The 26,939-nt window shown below is 38.4% G+C and overlaps 2 protein-coding genes across 2 annotated transcripts in view; one reads left to right on the forward strand and one right to left on the reverse strand.

The window, feature by feature from the left end:
* The window catches only part of crhr2 (corticotropin releasing hormone receptor 2), a 40,458-nt gene extending 34,830 nt beyond the window's left edge, over positions 1-5,628 (forward strand). Inside the window, exon 12 of the mRNA XM_006792097.2 lies at positions 3,025-5,628. Within this exon, the coding sequence (XP_006792160.2) occupies positions 3,025-3,165 (141 nt within the window). The 3' untranslated portion in view covers positions 3,166-5,628. The remainder of the gene's footprint in view (positions 1-3,024) is intronic.
* A 3,209-nt stretch (positions 5,629-8,837) lies between these two features.
* Positions 8,838-12,033, reverse strand: myl13 (myosin, light chain 13). The gene is made up of 5 exons (XM_006792096.3): positions 11,859-12,033; positions 10,303-10,330; positions 9,734-9,883; positions 9,367-9,540; positions 8,838-9,275 (listed from the first exon to the last, which is right to left on the reverse strand). Exons 1-5 carry the CDS (start codon positions 11,964-11,966, stop codon positions 9,169-9,171), a joined length of 567 nt encoding a protein of 188 aa, XP_006792159.1. The 5' UTR covers positions 11,967-12,033; the 3' UTR covers positions 8,838-9,168.
* Positions 12,034-26,939: the final 14,906 nt, after the last annotated feature.

Raw genomic sequence — 26,939 nt, forward strand, 5'->3', positions numbered from 1 at the left:
AGAAAGAGACGAGTAGGTAGACACAGACAGGGGGCAAGAGAGCGAGAGCAACCAGACAGACGCACAGAGACATGACTGGGAAACAGGCGAATAAACATGGAGACAAGAGAGACTTCACAGGGAGGCACAAATAACTAACACAGGAGATTCTGGGGAGGACACACGCAGACCGAGACAAACGGGACACGAAAGGGAACAAAACTTGATGAACGAAGAAATAACCCCAGGGCTCTCAAACTGAACATAACAATCACAAATACTCCATGAAGAAAGAACAAGAGCAAACAATGCAAAACAAAATGTCTCATGAAGCCAAACAAACTCAAAACACTAGGTCAACGACCCAGGTCCATGACAGTTTCAGATACTGGGTCAATTATAGACCGGCTAACATTGAAATCAAATGAAACATTACGTCCTTCAAGTCTAAAGGGTGCATTTATTTATATAGTGAGGCATAGTGTTAGCATGTTTAGTAGGAAATTTGAAGCTTGGACTTAAAGCAGGGGTGTCCAACTCCAGGCCTGAAGGGACGGTGTCCTGCAGGTTTTAGATGTGTCCTTGATCCAACACAGCAGATTTAAATGGCTAAATTACCTCCTCAACATGTCTTGAAGTTCTCCAGAGGCCTGGTAATGAACTAATCATTTGATTCAGGTGTTTTGACCCAGGGTGAGATCTAAAACCTGCAGGCCCTTCAGGCCTGGAGTTGGACACCCCTGACTTAAAGGTATACTGATTGAGTTGATTCTCTTGAGTTGAGGTAACATGGTTGTAATTTTGTAGCAAGGATTTTGCTTTTTGGGACTTTTGGATTAATATTGATGTTATCTGGAATTTTTGAGGCTCTTTAGTCAAAGATCTTGAATTGATCAAAGCAATCAGAAACACTGAGGCATATACATTGTGATGGAAAGAAAGATTCCTGAATAAAACTCTGTTGGAGGATTTCACAATGACAGGGACTGCATTTTCTGCTCTTAACCCAAATGAATCAATTAGATGCTTTCTGGCAGACAAACCATGAAACACTTGAGGGAAGATGACCAACTTTAATAATTGACCGAAGCGTTTGTGTGCTTGTGTGGCCTTCATCAGGGTCATGATGAAAAAAAAAAGAAATCTATTGCTTTGTTACAAAAAGTAATAATCAAAGCTGTCTTCAAAAGAGCTATTGGGAGTCCGAGACGGGACTCTCGATTGAGCTGATAGTGAAGCCAAAATGCTGTGTAATTCTTCACAAGTGAAGTAGACATATAACTTCTGAGAAAGAAACCTTTTTTTTCCAGGGCAAAGTTGCCAGGCCTTTTAAGCAGTTTCACTCAATGATTTGATGCATGCAATTTTTATGTTCTGGGGGACCATTGAAATTCCCATTCTTTTAAATGGGGTCTTTAAAATAAGTGCCCAAATAACTGCCTAAAAGTGTTAAGAAGATGTCAAGTCCTAGCAAGTGGCAGGACTTGCATCAAAGAACATTGACTGCAGTCATTAAAATTAATGTGAGTGTGGGAAACTTTGTACCTGACTTGGATTCAAAGGACTGAATACGGACACGTGGAGGTGGATGAGCAGCAGAGACAGAAATTAGGTTTTGTGGCCAAATATGCTGAAATCACCGTTTATTTGATTTTAAAATATGACGCCAGATCATGGTGGAAGGTTGTGAAGGTGACTTTTATTAAGAATCACATTCAGAAAATTTTAATAAAAGAAAAACCTATAAATCGAGGCAAAAGGACAACAGACGGGGAGTATAACGATTATGTCACGTTTGATCGTAATCGAGAGGAAACAGAAATTAAATCAGTAAAATAATAGGGTTTAATTTATACATAAAGACACACATTGTGGGAACAGAGCCCTTTAAATTATTGGCAAAAAAGTTATATTTTTTTAATATAACATTTTTACCTGAATATTATTTTTCATTAGTTAGTTAATTTGTTAATGTGTTTACGGTCTCATAGTCTACCGTTAAAGTCACACATTTACAGTCATGAGAAAATCAGAGTTTTAACAGGACTCATAATAATCTCGTTAAAAACCCTTACTGCTTCCACAGGAATGAAGTGGGTATTGTAAGTAGCAGCCAGGTGCTGCTAATCAAATGCAAAAAACCACATCGCAGACTCTACAGGATTGAGTTAGCATGTTAAGTGTTAAAGTTCATGAGAGTATAATTAGAAGAAAAACGAGCAAGCATGGTTTGTTTAAAAGGGTTGTCATGAGAAAGCATCTCCAAAATCACATGGCAGGAAGGCTTAGGTTTGCAAAGTTGCAACTGAACAAACCACAGAACGTCTGGAACAATGTCCTTTGGACATGTGAGGCCAAAGTAGGGATGTTTCGCCATAAAGCACAGTATGTGTGGAGGAACCCAAACACAGCAAATCAGCACAAACACCTGAGACCAACTGTCAGCACCGTGTTGGAGGGCTGATGATTTCGGCTGTTTTTTGCTGTTACAGGACCTGGGTACCTTGCAGTCACTGAGTCGACCACAAACTCCTCTGTATACCAGAGTACTCTTTCAAATGTGAAGCCATTTGTCCAATAGCTAAATCAGCAGCAAATCTAGAACAGAATCTGAAAAAGAAAAGAGTCAAAGTGTTATAATGCCAAAGTCAAGACCTAAACCTGACTGAAATGATGGAGCAGGACCTTAAGAGAGCTGTGCATAAACAAATGCCTGCAAACTTCAATGAACTGAAGTGTTGTAAAGAAGTGTGAGTCCTTCCAGAGACTGGAAGTCATACAGAAAACAATACTTCAAGTTAAGGAGTGCTAAAGGTGCTTTCTACAAGCTGAACTAAATAATGGAGTTTCACAGGACTGCACAGAATCTTCTAAAACAATTATTTATTCACATGGCTCTATCTTTACATTAAACAATTAAAACGACTTCCCAAAATGTTGTATAATATCTTAAAAAAATAATTTGAAGTTTATTGTAATATTCTTTTATTCTCTATATATCTTGTTATTAGGATTGTTAACACACCGGTATCCTCATCGTTGTAGGTTCGCTCAGCAGTAAGAAAACGGTGGCACCGCTGGCAGGACAACCACACTCTTCGAGTTCGAGTGGCGCGAGCCATGTCTATCCCGACCTCACCGACCAGGATCAGCTTCCACAGCATCAAACAGACCACAGCCGTGTGACCACAGAAACACGCAATCTCCATACTGATTCCTCCAGCAAGGTCGCTGTTTGTCCGGTATGACTAAGGAGTCATGCGATTTATTTTGCCTGGTGACAAAAGTTCATTTTAACTGCACAAAAATGACATGAAGCTCTCGTTATAAGGTACCGTTTGTGACGTGGATGGGCTGGGTTTTTCGAAACAACGAAATGGTTCAATCGTCACATTACAGCAGGTTTGACCCTATAATTTTAGTGTTGTTACTGGTTATGAGTACTTGAAATTTGACTGACCTTGACGCATTCATATGTTGCCAAAACTGCCATTTGTATCTATTATGATAAAAATGCTAAGCTGCTCTTTGAATTACCTGCTCTTTATCAGCAGCTTAATTTGACAGAAAGAAGCTTTTTGGGGAGGAAGAAAACAGAAAACAGCACAGAGTAAAAAAAAAATAAATAAAAAATGAGTCATAACACTCTGAAGTGAAAACAATTTAACGTAGAGTCATCAACTGCTTTTTTTTAAACTAATACACAATCTCAACACATGATGTTTTGGTTAATGTGAGATGCGGCTATTTTATACAAACAAACCATTTTAAGAAGCTTTTATAATGTTTCTTTTTTAAAATCATTTTTCTTCTTTCTTTTTTTTACATCTTTCTTACTGTTGTAAACATTGGTAAATACTTTTTTCACTCTCTTTGTTCTGAGGATTTGATTTTACAACTATTTCTATTTCCTTTTGTTAGACTTGGTCTTATTTTTTTGTTGCTTTTTTTTACTGTGCAAGGAAGGTGTCGACATAAAGAGCAATTTAACGTGTTATGTGTTTGAACTCCCCGAGAGCGATAAATGAGCGTTCCCGACTTAGAGTTCTCTTGCAGACGAGGAAAGGTATGATTATATATACATTATTTTATGGAGCCAAGTGATTCTCATTTATGTAATCTGTTAAGTGCTGCACATGGATTTGTCATGCAGGCACAGTGGAAGCAGATTAAATTCTTTTGGCTTTATGAAATCCTTGTGGCTTCCTTATAATCAGTGTCACATACTAAGCTTCTGGGTCAAAGGAAGAGGAGCTTGACAATATGAGGACCGATCGGTTTCCTAAACCGTTGCTCTGGTGAGATCAACCTTCTGCTTGCCTGTAACCCCGGCTCTTACACCTCCTAAGGCTGCTCACCCAATAGTAATTTAAACAGCCATGTATGGACAGATAATAATAAGGGAGGGAATGTTTGTTATGAAAAGGTTTATCGATCAATTACAGCAAGCTTACATTTTGATGCACATATTCCCTACTGTGTTGATAGATTAGCTACACATCTGTTAAATAAAAACTGTCTGACATTTGATGGGTGGCAAAATCAGCACCACTCATTTCTGTTTGATGTGTGTTTTGTGTGGATTTAACACTAACGCTTAATACTGTGATTGAGCTCTAGAGGGGTCATTAAGAAGATTTCGTAAGCTTCGGACAGAAAGTGGATGACCTTCCCATGTTTTATTTATTTATTAAGTTTATGTATTTATTTCAGATTATATTTGAATTGATATCGGGGTTTGTATTTAAAAGTGTCACATAAAACATCCAGAATTTATTTCACCCATGTGAAGATGGTGTACATAACACAAAATATTTAATCACATCTTGATGTAAAAAAAAAAGAAGTATTTTGTAAACGTTTGCTACATTACAACATCTGTTTCTGTTGATCTTAGTTCATTTTTGCTGTTGCTGCTTGATGACGCTTGATGTTTGCTGGTAAATACTGATCACCTCTCATTATTTACCCATTAATATATAACTCTGATCAAGGGCGTCATAATTTAGCCATGACATTGCGCACCCTCCCAAGACTTCAGTATGTTACATACATACAAAGTGTACCACATTACATTACAACTGTGACGTATTTTCATAAAGAAACTTTTTTTAAACAAATGTGAATAAAATATAAATAAAACTATATTTTATTTGAAATCACCAAAGAGAGAAACCATGTTTACTGACATACTGACTTTTTAACTGCCTATGTATTTCTATTATTTCCACTGGACTTTGTCGACCAAATCTTGTTTATTTTGTACATCGTTTATTGTACATGATGTGTATTCAGTGCTGTTTGATGTCAGACATAATTTTATAAAAAAAATCAAACTCTTTGTTGAACAACCCAGGTTGCCTTATGAACAAAAGAAAAAAAAAGTTTTGTGAAAATGAAGCCGTTGTCTCTGTTAATCATGTATCTTTGTGTTACTTGTATACACTTGGACTGTATGTGTGAAAAAAGGATTTTGATTAAAATTGTACTTTAAATTATATAACACACTATATATTTTGGAGGGGGGCATTTCAGTGCATTGGGTCCATACAGTTTGAAAATCTTACAAAAGCCACAGATTGCACTAATAGAATCTGTTCAGCTGATTCATTTGCTGTGTATCTCCCTCACCTCCAGGCACTTTATAAAATAAATACAGCAGTTTTATAATGATCCAATCTCATATTTATTCTTCTGATAGACTGAACGACTGCTACTTCACTGGCATTTGCTGATCTGAAATTGTAGTTTTTACTCACAGAATGGAAGACACACTCAGAGAGCACTTGCTAGACACTGTTTCATACACTTCAGGCTTGAGTGGAGTGAAATGGAGCAGAAACTACAGCCTATTCCCAGAACCCTCAGGATTCGAGTTATACATCCCCAAACAACAAACATACTCTGATGTAGCCCAATCAAGCCTTATTGTGACAGTTAATGTTTCTAATGGTTTCCAGCATTGCAAAACATAGACAATGCTATCAGATTCTTCTGTATCATGCCAGACGTGTGCAGCACATCTGCACAGCATCATGGATTATTTGCCCTGAACTCCCATGTGTCTGCATTAAACTGCATTCCACATTGCATCAACTGAAAATAAATAACCAGCATGACAACAAAAGGCTGCCACTAAGCCTCAAATTTCAAAATAAACCCATCTGTAATGTAATATTTATATCTTAAGCTCAGATAAACTAATAAATGACCTCGCTTAATGAAGTATCTCCCATCACTTAATTATTGCTGCTTTAAGCCAAAACTCTCATGCAAAGGTCACCCTGCTGATTTTATACATAAAGGTAAGTTAATAGCAATTCCCACAGGCAGCATCCTTCAGCCTGTGAAAATGTCAATTATGGTTGTAAAGGAACTTTATTAAGTTTGAGTTTTCAACTTCAGACTTCAAGACTACACATTTCTAAAAGAAGGTATGCATCACATGTGCACGTAGAGGGTGGAGTAAACCTTAAAAACACATTTACCAGACTGGTGGGGCTAAGAAAACAATGTTTTTGGTGGTATTTGCCTTCAAGGTTTTCTGGCAGAGAAATTCTCAACATTGTAGCGAGAGGATATATTTTAATCCAATCCCTAATATTATTCTAAGCCTTACCAAGTAGTTTTGTTGCTTAAAAATAACCAACAGCACCTGGAAACTGAAAACATTACAAAAGAAATTAAAGCTCTCTGTCAATAAACCTTGAAGGGAAACTACTCCCACTGGCAGTTGCTCACATCTTCACCACTGGCAAAACAGTTCTTACTGGTTGACTTGAATGAGTCAGAACTACTGTGCCAGCACATTAATGTCTTCAGCCACACCGGATTTATAGCTCTGCTTTAATGTTACCTCATGATGATGGGCCTAATCAGCATTGAGTCAACTCAGTTAGCAAGAGGTTTAATGTAAATGATGCTCTCTGGCTTTAAAACTCTTGATCTTAAAAACGAATTTGACACAACAGAATAAGCGTCTCTTTCTTTTTTTTCTTTTCTGGAGAAGCACCATGCTTACAATTACACAGGTAACAGGCAATTCAAAGTAAATCAGGACTTTTTAAACATGAATACTTGATTTTTCCTTAAGGGTAAGCCTTAAGGGTGAATGGCATTAAAATATATAAACTGTTTTCTTCCAGGAGTTTTGTTATTATACGGAATTAATGTGGAAATTATTCCAATATGATGCTGTCAGTTTACTAAATTACTCAAACCATACAGTCAATATGTCCCAGCAACTATAAACTGGTGCCAGCCTAGCCGTCTGGTGGAAAATTGGCTGTATAATAGGTAAATATACTATATAGCCTGAAGCAGCTGGATGAGGAAAGCAGACTGAAAAAGATTATGCGGCATGATGAAGGTCAGCAGAACAGTGAAAAAGAAGTGCTTGAAAAGCTATTTAAGGTGAAGGATAATGCCATCGAGGAACGGTGAACTTGTTTCGAAATGAGTTAATCGCAAAATGGGATAGTCTTTACTGTAATGTCAAGATACAAGCGAAAAATCAAAGAAATTTCTTTTTTATATTCAGATTTCAGACTTATGTTGAAATATGTTGTTTGTTTTTCAGCAATATCAGGAAAAAAATGTAGGCGTAGCATGTTTGTATTTGTAGCCTCAGGCCTCAGGTAACAAACGAATGTAGTAAGTGGGTCCTTTTCAACTCATTCACAACTAGACATTATTTATACCCCACAGGTATAAATAATGTCTAAGACTGTGATTCATTTAATTGAATGGTGCAGGCATAAAGCTTTGAATATTTTACTCTTATTATTGCATAGGTCCATAGAGCACCTGTTCAACCTAATCTACAACATGACAATGACGATACTGTTCAGAAATCTGAGCGCTTTTGTTCCTCTTGGGGAAATAAAAGGAAGATCCTTGTACAGGGTTGATGTCGTTAAGCTTGTATGAACTTTACCACCAAAATAGTATTTAAGCAGTACTACATAACAATGCTCACAAACAGCGAACATTTTATCAGTTATGGTAAATTGGCTCATTATGGGTCTTACTAGAGGCGTGGGTTTACACGCTGATTAACGAGCATTATAAAACTAACCCTGCCATTGGATAAAATGCCAACAAGAATTTAAATGACTTTCCGTAATGTGGGACTAGCAGGATGGATAGGCTGTGGCACCTTAATGTCCTTCATTTGTATATTTGTAGCAGGGCTGGAGGTGAAGAATGGCATGTTGTTTTTCATTCGTCAGTGTTTACAGAATCCCCACATTTACCGCATGTGAGACATTTTTTGAGCAACAGCTCCCTCTCTTGGCTGATTAAGGAAAGTACTATTCTTTCAAAAATTCCTGTGATTGACACTGTAGTAAGTGCTACTGCCCTATATTAGGTTTAATACAGACTTTAAATGTCAGTATTTATTTCTTTACTCTAAAGATGCTTTTCTCTTGGGGAATGACTTTGACAAAATAAAATACATTTTGAGAAACGTAATTTAGGTATAACATTTTTAGAAGAAGTAATTGAATCAAATATATGCTCATTTACAGCAAACTACAGAGATTTTATACAGTTTCCTATTTTAATTGTTGTCCTGTTGCTATCTTGAGAATAACAAACAGGACACTCTATTGATTTGTCTGTTAGTGTAGCTTCTTTTATTCATGAGGGGTCACCACAGTGGATGGTTCCACATTTTTTAATCAGCATTTTTTTTCTCAAACCAGTGAGCTTTTAGATTTAGCTAATGTGCTAACTACTACACCATGGAGTCACTGATTTGCTTCTTAATGCACTATATTATATATTATGACTCAATCTGAAGCAAAATGAACTGCCTTATGTGAAAGGCGCAGACAATAACACACATTTCTGCGTTCGTTTTTGAAAAATCGAGTACAGCCACAATGAGTGTTTTTATTTACCATGCTCTACAAAATAAACAGGGGCAATGTGCAGTGTGTGCACAGCATTAACATCAGGGGCCTTAGAAAAAAAATAAAACTGAAATATTGAGGAGTTATGCTGTAGATCAATCCAAGATGCATGGAAATGAAAAATATACAAGATGAGATGTACAGAAATCTTTTGCGGTCAAGAATTCACAATGAAGGAGAGACAAACTCATTACTCACTCATATTGATTTCATTATGTACTGCGATGTAGCACCAGAATGACAATGAGGCTGAAAGAAACATCGGCCCCTCTTAAGATGCCATAATGTATTTAACAAAAGCTTCATAATTTATGCACCCATTAGCATCCTCTTGGTTTTGCATTAGCTGCTCCACCTCGTCCTCCCTCATCTTCTCACCTATAATCCCCAAAGAAGAACGCAGGAAAGTCAGTTCAGCACATTTTCTTATGATGACAGCTTCATGAATTAAAGCTGTTAATTAACTCACCCAGTGTTGCCAAAACGTGTCTGAGTTCTGCACCCATGACCGTGCCGTTCCCCTCCTTGTCAAACACCCGGAGGCCCTCTACAAAGTCCTCAAATGTTCCACGGTCCTTGGCTTTGCAGATGTGTTGGTGGATGGGTAGAAACTGGTCAAAGTCCAGCATCTTGGTATTCATATCTGCAGAAAATAATGAAAGTGTAACAAATAAAGCACAAAAAGAAAGAAAGAAAGAAAGAAAGAAAGAAAGACGTAATTCCTTTGTAGTGGTGAACTTTATTTAGTCCGATATTATACAGATTCTTGAACTACATCCAGCTCCAACTCTTAACAACAGCAATGACTCAGTTTGCACACTTGTCTGATTACTAACCTTCAGCTTTGGGCTTTCCAAGCACGTACATTATCTCTGTATTTGTGGGATTCTGGCCCAAAGCTCTTATTAGGTCACCACACTGGGCATAAGTGATTTTCATCTCACTGGTTGGGGTCCTGTCAAACAGCTGGAAAGCATCTTTGAAGTCTGTGAATGAAAAGAAAGCGCATTATTCCTTTTGATTTCTCATCTTGTTATTGTAATCTAAGAGAACATGCAAAGTCTTTGCAAAAAGGCATCACATGCTCTCTGTTTGTGTAACGATCAACAGCATAATTGCACGCCTCACATAAAAGAGCCCACCGCTAATGAAAGAGTCAAACCCTCAGATGTTCCTCTCTACCTAGACTGACATGCATCTTAAAGCCTTTTCAAAGCGACTGACACAGATGGATGTTTATTTTAATATAATAGCGTATGCTGGCTCTAGTGTATCACCAGCTGCTGCCGAACATCTCTCACACACTTATGGGTGGCATGATCACACAAACAATTTATTCACTCTATAAATAACTCACAATCCATGCAACCCAGAAGACAACATGTAACAGCCGCCTGAGCCTTACCCTCAAGTTGTTCAGGAGTAAATTCCAGCTGCAAAAAGACATAGAAAGCAAAGCGACTGAGGGATGCTGATCATTTGGGACATAGTACCGCAAACACATTGAATTCATTTAAGACGGTGACCTTGATGACCCTCCTACAGCAAGCCATTTTAGCAGGTCAAGTTACAGCCATCATCTGTTCTGATCAAAGTGCATTGTTTACTTGTGACCTTGAGGCTAAAACCCCCTTCTTACTAGATGTATGCTGTCTAACAGTGTCAGCGTCATTTGAGTTTATTTTTAGACGTAACCTGGAATCTTTGGTGCTGTCAGCTCCACGGGGAAGTAACAAGGTCATAATGTCATGTGCACATGCACACGAGCAGCATTATTAGATATAAAGAGTGTAAAGTACATAAAATCTGTTAAACACCATTTAGAGTTAGAAAACCTAAAATATATGCTTCTAATTATTCTTCTGTTTGTTCAGCAGAACAAGCAGAACAAAACCTTGAAGGGAAACCCATCTGTTTCACCTCGTTTTTTAATTTTTTAATTTTTGTGTTTGTGTGAGAGAGAGAGGGCAGGGCGGTCTTTATCCTTCAAGCTCGGGTCCTCTACCAGAGACCTGCGTGCTTGAGGGTCCTGCACAGTATCTTTGCTTTTCCTGCGAAACTGCACACGTTTGACACTCAGGTGGTAGAATATATAGTAGAAAGAGAACTGAATGTTAAACCAGCTGTGCAGCTCGTTTCTACAATCAGCTTTGTGCTCCATTAAAATCTGTTATTTTAAATCTAAAAATAGCTCTGGCCTCAGTAACCACAACAACTTTTGAAGTTTTGCACTTCAAGCATATTTTGAACTGTCAGGGCACGCCCTCGGTTTCTGTCTCATGTCAGGCTACATCTGCAGACCCCTAGACCCTTTGTGAGGTTTTGTAAAAATATTATCCAAAAACGTATCTAAGCATGTTTAAAGATGGATGAAGATGGCTATAATTATCTGTATTTTTCTTCCTCCCAGTTTTTCCACCCCTTTTTCCCCACAGAGGAATGGTGAGGGTGGTCTGCTATTTGCAGACATAATGAAGATCATATTTTGTGGATTTAACCACGGTCCATTGTAACATGGCAGCTCGCTCAACCAAGAAAACATTTATCCATTGAGAAAGGGCCAAGTCAGCAGAAGACAATGTTTCCATGATGTCTGACGTATCAAGTAGTTTGCTTCTGAACCTCACCCTGACAGTGAGTTACGTGCTTTTTTCCCCCTTAACTGTCAAACATGCGTGCAGTTTATGAAAAATTCTGTAAAGCTATGAAGGTTAGAAAAAATATTACAAGAATCACCATAACGCCTTGAAAAATCTTTACCCTCCTGTTTGTCTTGCACTGACAAGTAAATGTCACATGGGGTCTCTGATGGACTTTAAACACAGGAATAGGTAACAGCATGAAGTCTCCTTATTTGTCTAATATGATTGAATAAAAAAAGGGGTTAAATTCACCAACAACCTCTATCTGAAGCCGATCCACAATCTGTGTGTACAATAATAATATCTGTTGATGTTTTACCGTCACTGATGTTGGGTCAAACTCCGGGGTCTTGGGGCGCTCAGGCTCTGGGGGTTTGGGGGCAGCTGGTGCGGCAGGTTTTGGCTCTTCTTTCTTCTTAGGGGCCATTGCAAGAGACAAAGGGGAGGACTGACACACAGCAGAGTGATCCTGGACACTGTGGTCAGAGATGGGTGATTAGAGGCCCTTTATCCACTGTCCACAGGTGTCACCTCCACCCCCATGCCAAACCACAGTGCCAACAATAGGGGAGGACTATAAAAGGATATGCCTTTGTGCTTCTATTTAAGACAAAGGTTGTTGTGTGTGTAACATCATCAAGACAGGAGTGATGGAAAATTACATTAGCTGAGATCCCCAGGCCTGGATCCTTCTGTTAATCAAGCTACGCGAGACCTCATGTTACCTAACCATCTTTGACTATTGACCTTGTTCGGTGAAGTGTAGCGTTTATTAGTGAGGAGAGGAAGACGAAAATGATGATATCTGAACAAGAGGGGAAGTTGCTTAAATTCCAGTGTCACAATGCTCTGTGATGAACAGCAATTATCCTAGATTATTATTCAAAATTACAACCAATGAGACGGCATCATCCACTGTGCACACTGTGTGCCAGGACAAGCCTTTATGATGACCATTTATCTAGTGCAATCAGAGGGATTTTCAGGCCATTAAAATTAAATCTGTCTGAAAATAGGATTCCCTGAGTGTTGTGTCTGTGGGATCTTAGTCTTGCGAGGGTGATTATATGTGTACAAACCACTCGCAAAGTTGAATACAACAAACAAAGAAGTGGATAAAGTAATCTGTGATAACACTGGGTGCTGCTTTGTGTAGCCGGCATTCACACTTGAATGCAGACACAGAGTGGTAGCTGTCTGATGTTTTTGGTTTTATTAACATGCTTATGAACTCAGAATCATATATGCAAGAATAACTCACACAAACATGCAATTAATTTGCTAATTAACGCAACAGAAGTCATGTTATATTCAAAATTACTGAAGTCAACGATCTTCCTCATTCTGCTCAGTTTGAACTTCAGCAGGTCATCTTGATTATGTCTATATGCTTAAAAGTACTGAGTCCCAGCAATATGACTGACTGATTAATTGAACTGATGTAGCTAACAAAGAGACCAGTGAGCGTATAAAAGTATTGTAAAAAGCAAGCCGTCCATTCACAGATCCAGCGGAGACTTAATTATTCATGCTCATAAAGAGCATGTTCATGGATGCATTGTGGATTTGACATTTTAAAAGTTTGTAGATCTTTGTTAACACTTTCTTCTTTTTGAGTATTTTTGTACGTCATCATTCTGTCACTAAAGCACTTTTCTCTGCATCTATAGAAGATTGTGCAAATAAGTCTGATCTATGCTCATATTTCATTAAGCACATTTGTCCATATAGTTAAAAACTTTAACAGTGCGTAAAAACCACAAAATCCAAAGGCTGATATGCTATGAACATCTCATTTCTTTGGTTCACACACCAGCAGGTAAAAATGAAGTCAAAAATAATTTTTATTATTGTAATTATAAAGACAGAAATCTTCAATTGATTGTCTACACTCCTCCAAGACTAAAAAGGGCTTCGCTCTCTCTCTCTCTCTCTTTTAAACGCTGTGATTAAACAGTCGCAGTTTTCTGAATTTTCAGAACTCTGTCATTTTTCTTTCGAGGGGCTAAAGGTAAGTGGTGAGCAAGGTAGGTATTGATTCAGTGGAGTATTTTTTTAAATTTTTTGTTCTGGTGCTGCGATCTGTGGAGGATGAAATTTGAATTGTACCTAAATACACAAGAATGAAAGCAGTGTGAAAAAATAGCAGCTACAGCTTCTACAGCAGGGAAAATGTATACATTTGGCCTGTTTTTAGAAATATATACTCGATGTGCTCCATGTCTTCACTCTACAGACTGATCATGATTACATCTCCATGTCTTTTCAAGGAAAGATGCTTGTCAGCAGCTGCTCTTGGCTTGCCTTTAAAGCCTTTAAAGAGCTCCCATCAAGCTCATGTGATAAAAATGTCAACTGATGAAGTCAGTATGGCCTGATGGTAAGTTTGGTAAATCCTCTGTTAGGAAGTGCAAATACTGAATAATGTGAAACAAATCCTTTAATCATCAGTTTTGTAGGAGCCTGAATCATGTAATTTCATGACAGTGACATATTCAGGCGCTTGATTTAAATCTTGATCTAACTATAATTTCCTTTATTAGGAATGATGTCACAAAAAATATGACTGGCCTGACAGTACCAGCTTGTAGAAATACTAGAAAAGGAGAGAAGGAACTAAATCATAATGATCGAGGGGATATTGTCTTTAAAATGCAATGAAACACAAGAGAAACACACAGGAAAATAATTTGACACGCTCTTCTTCTGTTGCTCTGTTTGCCTGTGGCTTTGTGGAGGAGATGGTGCATAAAATTGTAAAAAAACAAAAAAACAATCCGATGAGTGAATGCTTGAGAAATAATTAGTCATGCCTGCAGTTTGTTCCTCATTATCTTCAAATGGGAGATGGCTTAAATTGTCAGTGTCTGGTTTGAGCGAACCTACACAGAGACAGATGGAAACAGTGTATGTTAGTCCAAGTATAAATGGATCCAGCCATACATAGCTCACTGCCACCTCCCCCCCTCAGATACTGTCAGGTGATCCCATCAACAGGCTGCAGCAACAACTCCTGACATGACCAACCACATATACTGAAACTCTCAAAGCATCCAAGACCTGTGCAGTTTGCTATTTTGGAGTTAGTCTGTTGTCTGGCTGGCATGCACCTTGGAAAAACTCCAGTAAGCGCACAATGCCAATTGTTACTCTGACCTATCACACGACCTTCAGTGCAGCTGTAGCTTTTAGTGTATGATGTTTTAGCAGCCAGAATAAAGCAACGCTATTGCACTGCCATTCTAAAAAGTGGCAGTCCAGTTCTGATGACTCACTGAAAAAGTACAGTTTTTATCAGTCAGACATCAGAAAGACACAAAAGCCACTACAAAAAAATCACGATGTGTCAGTGACATGTGGTTTGTTTCTGAGGCAATTAATAGTATATGATTCTGCTATACTGTAGATGCGACTCTAGTCTTCTGAGGATGTACTTAGCAATCTATGGGACTGTTATTTGTTACCACTGAAGGCAAAGTCCTGAAAAGGCTGCAAAATGACCCCCCAAAAAACCTTCAACAGGGGTCGTCATAAGCCCCCAGAAGCCCTGAGCCCATTCAGCACTGTCAAACAATCAGAACATGTTAGCAACAGGCTGGGCGAAGACCTGCCAGATCTGTTCTGCAAACTATGGATATCGATGCTTGGATGACATAACATGTTTCACATCCGGGTTAAGATTTCCTTTTACTCCAGCGGGCATCCATTATTGAAGATTTTCTCATGTGCAGTAATGAACAAACAAAACATTCAGTTTGTCACCTCTGTAGTCCAGAGGCTTTAAACATTTCACACTGAGCACTATATTTAGATGCAGGTTAAGACCCACTCTCGGGATGTGTAGCCCCCTCCAAAAACATATTTTTTTTTGTAATTTGTTTTCCCCCGTAGGTGCAGGGTAGCACAGCTGCACATGCCAAAGCATTGTGTTGCTTTTAGAATTTGTTCTGCATTGTGTTGACGTCACTGATGTGGAAGCAGCCTGAGCTACGGCCGATCTTCAGTGGGAAAAAAAAATAGCTAACCCTCTCAACCAAACATGTAAATGAGGCTGAAAGCAAAACTGCAACCTGTGCACTATGTAGATGGAGGCTTGAAACCTCTGTCATGTTTCATGGCTGACAAAAGCAGCCTATTCCCCATGAGCACATCTGCTCATTTTGAGGTTGAGGTGCTACATTATCACTGATAATCAAAGAAATAATCACCAAATGCCCTGCTTTAATACAGAAAATATCTTTGGTCATTTCACGTTCTATGCTCCTATGCACACAGTACAGGCTGTGGATTCACTTCTATGATCCGCAGCAGAGAACCTGCAACCTTCCTCAGAGGAATGACTCACTGCTGCTCTGAGCAGTAAGATCAGGAGCACACAGCGCTTGACCACACAATCTGCTCTGCTAACATGATCACAGTGATGGCATAGAGATGTAAAGCCCCTAATACACCCGAAAGCCTCTGTTATGACCTGCGCTAACATAATCGCTGTGTGAAGTAGCTGAAGAGAAATGGGCTCAGAGGAATGCTCCTTTACAAGCTGCCTCACTTATGTCAGCACAGGCGCCACATGGTGCAGGTCAAGAGGTAAAGAGGTAAACACTGCCATCAGGCCGTTCCTTATCTAGCTATCAGCTTTCATCTGAACCTATTGGTGTGATCGTGCAAGCAGTGTCAATAAAACACACTGACAGCCTGCATATTAATGCTTCTGTCAAACCTGGTGTTCCCTTATTCTGTGAGTTAGCTGGGGGCTTCTATTCACTTGCCAAGCTAACGCCTGAGCTCATCTGTGATTGTGAAAGTAGGAATAAAGCCCATAGCTACCATCCCCCTTTATTTATGCCACCTATAAGCTAAAAAAAATCAACATATTTTTGTGCAAGACAGAAGCTTGGAAAAGGCCTGCACTCATGTCAAGTAGGAGGTGGGGGCATTAGCAGGTCATATCTCCGCTGTGGTCAAATCTGTGATCTGGCAGTTTTTATTGTGGGAAGTCTGCCATGCAGGAATGCTAAACTGCTGGCCAGTGCTATTGCGTACGCATAGAAAGCAAGAATACAATAGAAAGATAGCTTATGAGCAAGGAAGACTGAAAGTGTGCTGGCTGGGACTGTAGAACAAAAGACAGAAAGCTTCTCTGTGTCTGAACTCTGTGCAAGCCTTTCCATTGCTGGCATGGAGGGTTCAGACAGATTCCACAAGCTGCTGTGGGCTCGGGGTTAGCCTTGGCCTTGTGAGTTTGACTGAGGGAAAAACAGGCCTCGAGGTGAGTGTGAAGTCTAAAGCTGAAGGGACATAGAAGCTACTTAATTTTCTTTTTTCTTAAATTGCTTGTAGACTTTGATACCGGAGGCAGATTTATTTAGGTCCTGCATCATTGTAGCAGAAAGATAAAGGAAAATAAGCAGCTTAGGTGGGCAACAGAGCTTTTGTGAAAAGAAAGAAATATTCTTGGGATTCGTTTCTGTCATTGAAATTGAACATAAATCATCAGAGATGAATCATTATGAGGTTGATATTTAATTTAAAAAAGCAGGTGATCTGCAGTAGATGAGCAATATTTTATAAATTGAATAAATTATTTGTAGCCCATATAGAATACTGCACATTCAATTTAAACACAGCATTAATGTGATTAACAGTTTTAACACTAAACACAGATCTGTTCTATACAATTGAAAAAATTTAATCTGAAGCTGGGGAGATTTAGTCTTTTCCCTGTTGTAGCAGGTGCGGTGTTGGGGAAACCTTTTTTATTTGCTTTCATAATTCTTTACAGGGCAACATTAAGTGCGTCCAGTGCTCTGTAACTGCATTAACAGACAAACTACCCTTTGGCTCTGTGACAGGGCTCTGCGGAGCGGGGGCGACACTGCTCCACTGTGATCATTTACGAGCACTCAGGATACAGCGTGTCCTCGCCAACGTTAATACTAATAAGGTGGTTAATATACCAGCTCAATTCCTGGTAGGTTTTGACGTGTTCATTATCAGGTCCACAAGGCAGTCAGTGAAGTGAAGGAGCGTGTAATTAAACTGTCCCCTGTCCAACTAGGATCCGATGTGGTATCCAGTTTAGTGTGCTGAAGTGGTAACGGTGCCAGTCTGCACAGGCTTCACTCCAACATAGACTCCATAGCTGCCATGTTGTTTGGCAGAAATTCTTATTTAGTAAAGAAAATATAAACACAGTTTTTTTTTTTTTTTTTTTTGGGGGGGGGGGGGGGGGGGGGGGCTCTCAGTAGGATTTCCGCTAAAATATATTTTATGCGAAACATTTAATCTATGTGTGTTTATGAAAGTGTGCGTCGCCAGACAGCAACATTCGTTTTACAAACTCCTAGTCTTACCTATTCTGTCACAAACATTTACACGTGTAATAGATATATATAAAAAAGCACCGTTAATGTTCACAAGCTAAAACTTCATGCATCAGAGGCTTCGCTTTAAAATGTAATGAGAGAGAGGTATTATTATTCAGGCGCAAAATGTCAGTCTGCAAGCCCTAATTATAACTTGTCAACATCTGTGCTGTCAAACACGGAGAGCCCAGCCAGCATCTGAACTACACTGCCCTCCTGTGGTCACAGGGTAATTAGCTGGGTTTGATACTGCCACTTAATTTAGTCTTCTCAGTTGCACAATACTCAAAAAATACAGAGTTGGATGACATCTAACAATCCAGTAACATCTTATTACCCGTGCGCATTTGAAAGTAATTTAATTGAATATGTCATCATCTTCAGAAAATGGGGTGGTTAACTGTCACAATCTGCCAAACCCACAGGTGTAAATTATGAATAGAAATAATGTTTTTGTATATATATATGTATAGAATATGAAAGAGTCTGCTCAGACAAACATTTATTAGCTGGTGAAAAAGAAAGAGGAGCAAAGATATGGCAGTGTAACAACGGGAAGTCAGCAGAATACAGAGGGATGCAGAAGAAGTGCAGAGGTTGGATGCAACAAGTCCCCTGTTACCTTGTAAGGGAGAGCATTAGGTGTGAGGTTTAATAGAGCCTGCGGGCAAAAGGATCCAGTGATTTCACAGCACAGCTTTGTTATTGTAGCATTCTATTGCACGTAGCAGACTCGTGTTTTGTTTCCACAGTATGTGTTTTTTGGCACTGATAGTTGATGTGTTTTGTCTCTGTTTTTTCAGTTTTTCTGTAACTATAACTGTAATGTGCAGCAATTTAGAGGAAAAATGACTCCCTCATAAAACATGCAAATCACAGAAAACATTTTGTTTGCATGTCGAATGTAAAACCCTAAATGTACACACTCTCATATACAGTTGTGGAGTCAGAGGTTTACATACACTAATCATGGTCATGAATGTCATGGTAGTTTTGTACTTTTAATGGTTTTGTTGAGCTTTTTGTTTTGCAGGGTGGATTGATTATACAGCATTCATCTTTAATCACTTAAAAAAAGAAAAAAGAATTGGATCCACAAGTTTGAATTTATTTTGGATTTTCTGTCAAGACAATAATCCCAAACACACATCAGAACTGATTTTGAATTGGATAAAGCAGGCTAACATTAAGCTTCTTAAAAACCCTGACCTCAACCTTATTAAAAATTCTTTAAAAGCTGGATCTGCACTAGGAAAACAACCAATTTAAATGACCCATGTCAATTCTGCCAAGAACAGTGGTCAAATATCCAGCCAGAATTATGCCAGAAGCTTGTTGATGTCTACCAAAAGCATCTGATTGGGGTGCAACTTTCTAAGGCACATTTAACCAAATTTTAGTTTGGCTCTTTGGGTATTGAGCACAAAGAACAGCTCAAAGAAATCATAAAAAAAACCCAAATTACTGTGACATTTATGTCCATGATGAGTCTACATTTAAACTTCAGACCACAAATGTAGCAGGTATGCTCAGGAAGGAACAACAGTTTTATTCAAAATGCATTTGTTGTTACTGAAAACATAAAGGACAAGACTGTAAGGAAACATGAAGAGAACAAACAAACTAAACGTCTAAGCATTTTTCTGCCTGGCTTTAAACACTTATTCATTTGCACAAAAAAACTTGAATTTCCCTGCATGTATGAGCAGTTTTGGGAAATGCAGAGAAGAGAACTGAGAAAATAAACTTCAAAAATCTTTTGAAAAATGTGCCAAAGCAATTGAATTAAAAAAAAACAAACTGTAAAAGCAAATCTTTGAATCCGCAAATGATTCATCATCATGTGTTTCCCTCATATCACCTTTTTCCCATTAGAATACAAAATGTTTTACCTCAGTTAATATGAACTAACATAGAGAAAATAATGGGTCAATCTGGATGTTTGGACACTTAATCGTGCAGAGCAGCACTGCTGAATTATTCCGATTTTTCGAAGACAGCCTTGTTTAAAATTATCTTCACATTAGTTTGATGTCACATCTAATTTATTTGATTAAGGCCCCATTCTTTCTGCTCTCTGTGTAATTATCTGCTTGTACCTTGTCCCCACTATATACCTCTTATATTTCTGTGAGTCGGTGGGAATGAAGAAAGATTTATTAAGGTACTTCACATGTATTGATCCTCCCGAGGACATTCATTCTCTGAATTTGACTGAGCTCAGCAGCCAAGTGGTCACAGTGACCACTACAGTGCCCTTGCTGAGAGGCAAAAGTGTCACACCAAGTAACTCTGACAAGTGTTGTTTATTTAAAATTGCATTTTCAGCTCTGCAACGTGCAAACAGTTCTCTTTTTAAAGATAGTTTTCGCTTAACTTTAAACCCCATGTTGCTCTTGACCAGTTAAGTGTTTACTCTGCTCTGCTCATATGATTCCTGTTTACCACAACCATATCTACTCACAGCAGTGGAGGCTATAGTTTCCACTGTAAATATGTTTTCCCTTTTCCCCTCATGTTATTATCTATGGCACTGAGCTGTAAAAATTTAATTCTGCTGATCTTATATTTTTTGTAAAAAATTAAAGTTTTCCTGTTCCTTAAAGTTTGAGGCCAAGCGTGATCCTGTTAAGACTCTGCAGGTGTGGCCTGGTATAACAAAAAATCATATATGATTTACTTATGAACTTTTTTAACCTATTTTTTAAAGAACTTGTTTAAACGATAACGATGGAAACGATGACCAAGTAGCATGCCACAACAGGACCAAGTCTAAGAGTATTATCATCACTTTGTTGTTTAGAGCGTCCCACTTTAGCAGAAGCAACAGTGTCTATACAGAAATATAGAAGATGGGTGACGTGTGTGTGTGTAAACCAAAAACAAAAGAAAAAATGAGGAAATACACAATTATTCCTTCACTTTAACAAGGGGAAAGTTACATACTTGATGGTGCTCACCCTCCTGTGTCTCTGATTCACTTCTCATGCCTAAAACAACCAATTATCATTCCTCATGACTCATGCTTTAACCTAACCCTGTAAACCCAACCCAATCAGAGGGACAAAGCTTCGTAGAACTCCCTCACAAAGTTTTCAAAGTAAACGGCATCGCACGCTGGTTCGAGCCAGTTTCTGCTGTTCTGTTTTGGGAAAGAAATGGTGACCTCATTGCTGATTACATTCCTTTTATCCAGATAGTATGTCTGTAACAACAGATTAATTTGCTGAGAAAAATACATCGAGCTATCAGATATCCTAAGCAGCTACCGCGCTGGCCCCTCTGACATTAACTATTAGATTTACGTACCAACTGTTTTTCTTTTCTCGTACTTTAACAATTACACAACCCTACTTTGGTTTTTGAGTTCCTTTTTGGTTTTGTCTTATTGCTCAACACTTTGGTTATCTTGGAATTTGTTGACACTGGTGGACAATTTCGACTCTGAAATTATAGCGCATTTTGTACTGAATTGCTTGTTGTGTTTGAAATGTTATTCTCAATTTGATATATGGTCATATATATATATATATATATATATATATATATATTTGTGGGTCAGTAAAGGTCATTGGTTAGCTCATGCCGCCTTATCTTCATGAGCCATGTGTTTGATCAAAGTAGTTTCAATGTGATAGACATGAAAGTGGAAGATTGATGTTCGTAATCCTCAACTCCTTCACTTCCACAGCGTGTACGTGTGTCCTATGTTCACAGTGTCAGGTATGAAGTTTCTTTGACCAGATTTGTTCCTTTATTCTATTTCTGGGTTATACCTTTGGGAGACCTGAGTGTGTGAGCTGTCAAGACAGCAGTAGGAAAGATGAGCTGACCCTAATCCAACTTGAAAAAGCTTTGTCTGGCCCTGGGGGGCTTCAACAAGAGCTTTTGGGTATTGACTATATTTTATATGACATTTGCTGCCTTGGAATCATGATTAAAGTAAATAGAAATGATTAAAAAGGAAGCCAAGATTTTATTCCAATTACAATCCCTGGTGATTTTTGAGCAGCAATTGGTAATTGTGTCAGAATTTTCCAAAGTGTTTCTAAACATGGGGAATTAATTATATGTGTACATTTAAAGCTTCCATTTGCAGTTTCCTTTGTTAGTGTCATGCGTGTACGTGAAAGTGAGGGCAAACCAAACCAAAACAAAACGATGTTTATATGGAAAAGATATAACTGGATGTATAAAAAGAAGTCCAGCACACTATATGAAACCATACAAGAATGAGGAGTATCGTGTGTCCAGACATACATGTGCTTTGAATTTTTGGCTTTTTTCATGGCTTTTGACAATGCGTCACACAGATATACAATTTCAGTGTCCCCATTCCTGGATTGTTGCATAGGGTGCAGCATATAGCTTATAGTATCATTTCAGTGGCGAATACGTAATACAAAATACATGCCATATGTTACACTGGCGTGGTTATTTTTAATGTATTATTTCCCCTTTGAGATTGTGTCAGGAAGGGCATCTCGGGTAAATCTGTGCCAAATCAAACATGTGGTGGTACCTGCTGTGGCGACCCCTTGTGACAAATGGAGCAGCCAAATCTTTCTTTTTTTTCTAAGTAGAGAAAGTTAACATGAGTGGATGATAATGAGAGCTGATAAGGGGAAAAGCTAATTTCCTCCAAGTGTAACAGATAATAGATTTCTTAATAGCGTTTTTCACTTTCATCTACTATGATATCTGATTCCTTTTGTTAATGTGAGAGAACAAGAATATACAAGTTGGTCTCCTACAGAGTTGGACTCCAACCATGATGGGAACTTGCTGCGCTCTTAGATAGATAGATAGATAGATAGATAGATAGATAGATAGATAGATAGATAGATAGATAGATAGATAGATAGATAGATAGATAGATAGATAGATAGAGATGTGCTGTCACAGCAGAGTGTTGTCCCTAACTTACAGACAATTACTGGACATGGATATTAATCATTCCAGATTGATGTCAGAGATCACAGAGCGCCTCTGATCTCTGACATCCATCTGGAATTTATCACAGAATGTTTCTGTGATAAATTTGATGGCAAAAGATGCAGGACAGGGTGAAAAATTAAGAATAAGTACCATGGATAAGACCATAACCAGCAGAACTGGCACAGAGATACAGTAATTGGCTTGAAGGCAAGGTTAACCTTTCCCAGAGACTGTTTCAAAAGAAAAGCTCTGTTTTAGAAAGACAAACCCTGACAGATGAATTGAAAACTGAGTGGAGATTATGCATATATCTTAAACACAGTCTCGTCTGTTAATCTTCTGCAGCCTACCGTATCTTGAGTTTTCCATAGAGGCACAGTGGGGTGCAATCTTCTGCAAGGCAGATGAGCAAATATATTGATACATCTTATTGCTGTTTGTTTATGACCGCTTTTATATTGTGTATTATCTTACACCGCAGGAATTAACCTATATTTATGATGGAAAAGAAGGCTCTGCTGGTTAATACTGAGGACATTGTTATAGTAAGTACCATGACCTCTAAGAAATAAATACACAGAGCAAAAAGAAAATAAGGAAGTTAAAAAAAGGAAGTGGAAAATGGGAAAGATATTTATATATCTTTATTTTTGTATGCTGTGCAAAGACACACAGTTTCATAACCTATAGTGCATTGCTGCTTAGTTAAGGGGTTGTAAAAATGGTACTGGATCTTTTTTGATTTCTTTATGCAAAAACAACTTCTCGTTATGTTGCGGCTTTTTTCTTTTATCTTTGACTGACTGAGCAAAGTGACACAGCAACAGCCTGACATCAAGTCTTATAAAAAAATAAGAGACTAAATCGCTATATGTTGTTGTTTTTTCGTGAGGACGCAGAAAGAATATAGCAAAGCTTGGTCTTCTTATCAGCTTTAAACAAAGACATCAACTGCACCTCACTGAATCTGTCGGCAAATGGAGAGCTTGAATTATTGGTCCTATCATATCCTATATTTTAATTGCAAGTGAACAATATATAAATACCATCTTTGACTGACTTGTTCAAAAACATATCACTGAGCAGCAACAGCAACACTTTCTTAACAGGTATAATGCACATGAAAATTGAATGTACGAACCGTATTGTGTGTATCCACTAGGGACAACTGTAAAAGGCTTGAGAGCTCCACAAATGTAGTGAACCTTGAGTTAAGGCGAGCTTTTATGCTCAAATTACTAAATACCCATTATCCATCCTAGTATACAGAGAACTGGGGCTATGAATTTGTCCACTGAGTCATTATTCTATTTTAGTTTCACACTGTTAACAAAACGTACAGTTAATCAGCTGGTTAAAAGACATGAGCAAAAACGCCAAACTACAAAGATTTGGAGCATTTGAAAGCCCACAATAAACACGTACATTCAAGTATAACTGCACACGTGATGAGTGCTGCTGCGACTTAAACTTTGATTTGATGCATGAAAACAATGTCAGCATGAGATGCCAGTCTGTGCCCCGTGTGGCGGAAGCATATGGCAGTTAATGACTTTAAAGCTGATTGCTGAAACATTATTCTCTCTGATGGATAATACAAACGACGTTCATCCACAACAGCAGCCAATCACGGTTGTCTATCAGCATTGATGGCTTTTATAGTGAGTCACTGCTTGATGCTTGATATATTGTATCAATACAATAGAATTTTATTTATATATATCAGAACAACAGTTGTATCAAAGTGCTTACTATATTCTCAGAAAAGAAATTGCCTTGATGGGTGCAGTAGAGTGTAGCTGGGGCAGTACCATCTAAAGTGCTGCTGTTGTACCCTTGATACCCTTGATATTTGTACTTGCTAGCATACTTGTGGTTTGTACCATGTGGAAACCAGTCTTGAACCTCTGGTGTCTATATCTTAATGCCCTGTCAGAGCACAAAACAAATTGGAGAACAAATGTCTCAGAAAAGTTTAAAGCTAGAACCTTCGACAGAGCTAGCCTCAGCATCTCACCTCCTCTGTTTTACTTGGATCTGACTTCTTCTCTTTGACTGTACCTAAGAACCTCCAAGCTTGTAGCTTAATGCCTTTAAATGTTGCATTAAAAGCTATTTTTCTTAACTGGAAAAACAAAACAAAATGATCAGTAATTCACTGGCTCAACTTGCTAACAGATCATGAAAATTTAGATAAACTGACTTCAACTTTATAGAAAAACTTGACCCAGTTAAAACAAAAACACTGCCTCCATGCTTATGTTGCGCCTAGAGCTCATTCCCTTTATAATACTCGGCATGTACTTCAAACACAAACAAGATAATATAAATCACATGCTAAGGCTGGCCACCATGACCGGTACATACAACCTTATCCCCGTCACCCCAACCTCCCTGTACTGTTTCTGTGTGCTCCTGTGTTTAATGCGAAATTATCTTGAAAATTTATATTTCACCTTAGACCTTGCATATCCCTGAACACACGCACACACACACACTCAATGTTTTTTTTAAAAGTAATCCTGTTTTAAAATCTAGATGAAATGGTGCCAGCGTGTACCTTTTTACTCCCTGGGCCCAAATATGTACCCTTTTGTCCTTTGAAAAGGTGTAGCTGGGTATTCCTAGGTGGTGCACTGTAGGTTACACCCAGCAGGACTGAAATTGCCTTTTACTATATCTCTGCTTGTGGGAACCTGTGAGGTGGTTTTATAATCCTACAACTATTCTATGATAGCTGGGACTCTGCATGGTTTAACAGCTGGGGCATTTCAGTCATTGTGCCATTTGATCACAACTGTGACCACACTGTAAAAAACAGCACTGTACATTCAGCTGTCAGAGTACCATAGCGACTGGAATAAGCAGCTCCAATGGTGTTTGCCAGTATTTTCCCTGAAAACCATCATCATAACCTGCTGAACTAGTGGTTCTAGAATCACTTTTGAGAAAAGACACTTAAAAAAATTAAACAGCTGGAGATCTTCCCACTTGCCTTTGTCAAATGAGGACATCACAGCGGGATTGAAAGACTTCAAAATCAGAAAGTGGAAATTTTCAGTGGGATGGGGACACTTACATAATTTCATTACAGAATGAAATGTGAACAAGGAAGATAGTCAAAACATATATGTGATGTTTGCATGCATTCATGCCTGGTTTGGCATGGCAGTGTCATCACCGCAGGTGGACAGGAACTACTTTAGTATCTATTACAGAGTCCATAAAGCGCTTGGACATTTGGGATATAAAAGTGACATTATGAAAAACAGAGAGACCAAGGCTCAAAAAACGTACAAAAAACATTTATAGTTCATATTTCAAGTTGTCTAACATTTTGTTCATGTTAAATACCAGTTTTCACTTAATTATCATCCTGAAAAAACTGTTTCCCCCCCTTTAAACAATTCTAATGGTCAGTAATGTAAAACAACTGCAAAGCTGAAAGCTGAGGTTATTCTGAAAGAACGGCGGAAAAGGCGTTCACTCATATATGATTTCGGACTTTTACACCCAAAGTTACCAAATAAGACCAGGCGGCCTGTATTATACTTGGACACTAAAGGGTTAATCGTCTCTTAACCTGATAATCAGTTATAAACAGGTGTTTGATTAGGAACGACTTTGTATATATTATTATCACCATTACAATAATAGTAATAATTATATCTGCCTGCACGATTAAAATAACAGTGTCACACAAACATATTTGCGAAAAAGCATAAAGTGGACAAACTGCTATGACGCTGTCCACAAATCCTCTATTATTTCATTTCCAAGCAAAAATCTTGATTCGTTAAAAGAAAATTGTGCACGCTCTCCTGCATTATGTCTCAGTAATCCAATCCTACTAGTAGTTGCAACTTTTGAGAGAGTGCAGGGGGAAAAAAGCGGTTTGGCAAAGGCCCTGCGATCTGTTGAATGTGGAGTTTGTTTGAGGGGTGAGAAAATATGTCATTTCGGAGCCGTGGTTTATTCCAACGTAAGAGAGCGCACCAATGAAAAGCTCTTACGCTCCACCCTACCTGCCTCCTTTCCGCCACCCCCCCCTCTTCCTCCCCCCTCCTTTTCCATCCACATACTCACTACTGAGCACG

Source organism: Neolamprologus brichardi, chromosome 18 (assembly GCF_056152115.1).
Source record: "Neolamprologus brichardi isolate AB-2024 chromosome 18, ASM5615211v1, whole genome shotgun sequence".
Taxonomy (NCBI): Eukaryota; Metazoa; Chordata; class Actinopteri; order Cichliformes; family Cichlidae; genus Neolamprologus; species Neolamprologus brichardi.

Excerpts from the sequence above, each read along its gene's own strand:
- myl13 (XM_006792096.3), bottom strand. The coding sequence starts at position 11,966 with ATGGCCCCTAAGAAGAAAGAAGAGCCAAAACCTGCCGCACCAGCTGCC. Across the intron at positions 9,884-10,302 it reads TACTCCTGAACAACTTGAGG|ACTTCAAAGATGCTTTCCAG; the intron begins GTAAGGCTCAGG and ends TTTCATTCACAG. Across the intron at positions 9,541-9,733 it reads TGGAAAGCCCAAAGCTGAAG|ATATGAATACCAAGATGCTG; the intron begins GTTAGTAATCAG and ends TATTTTCTGCAG.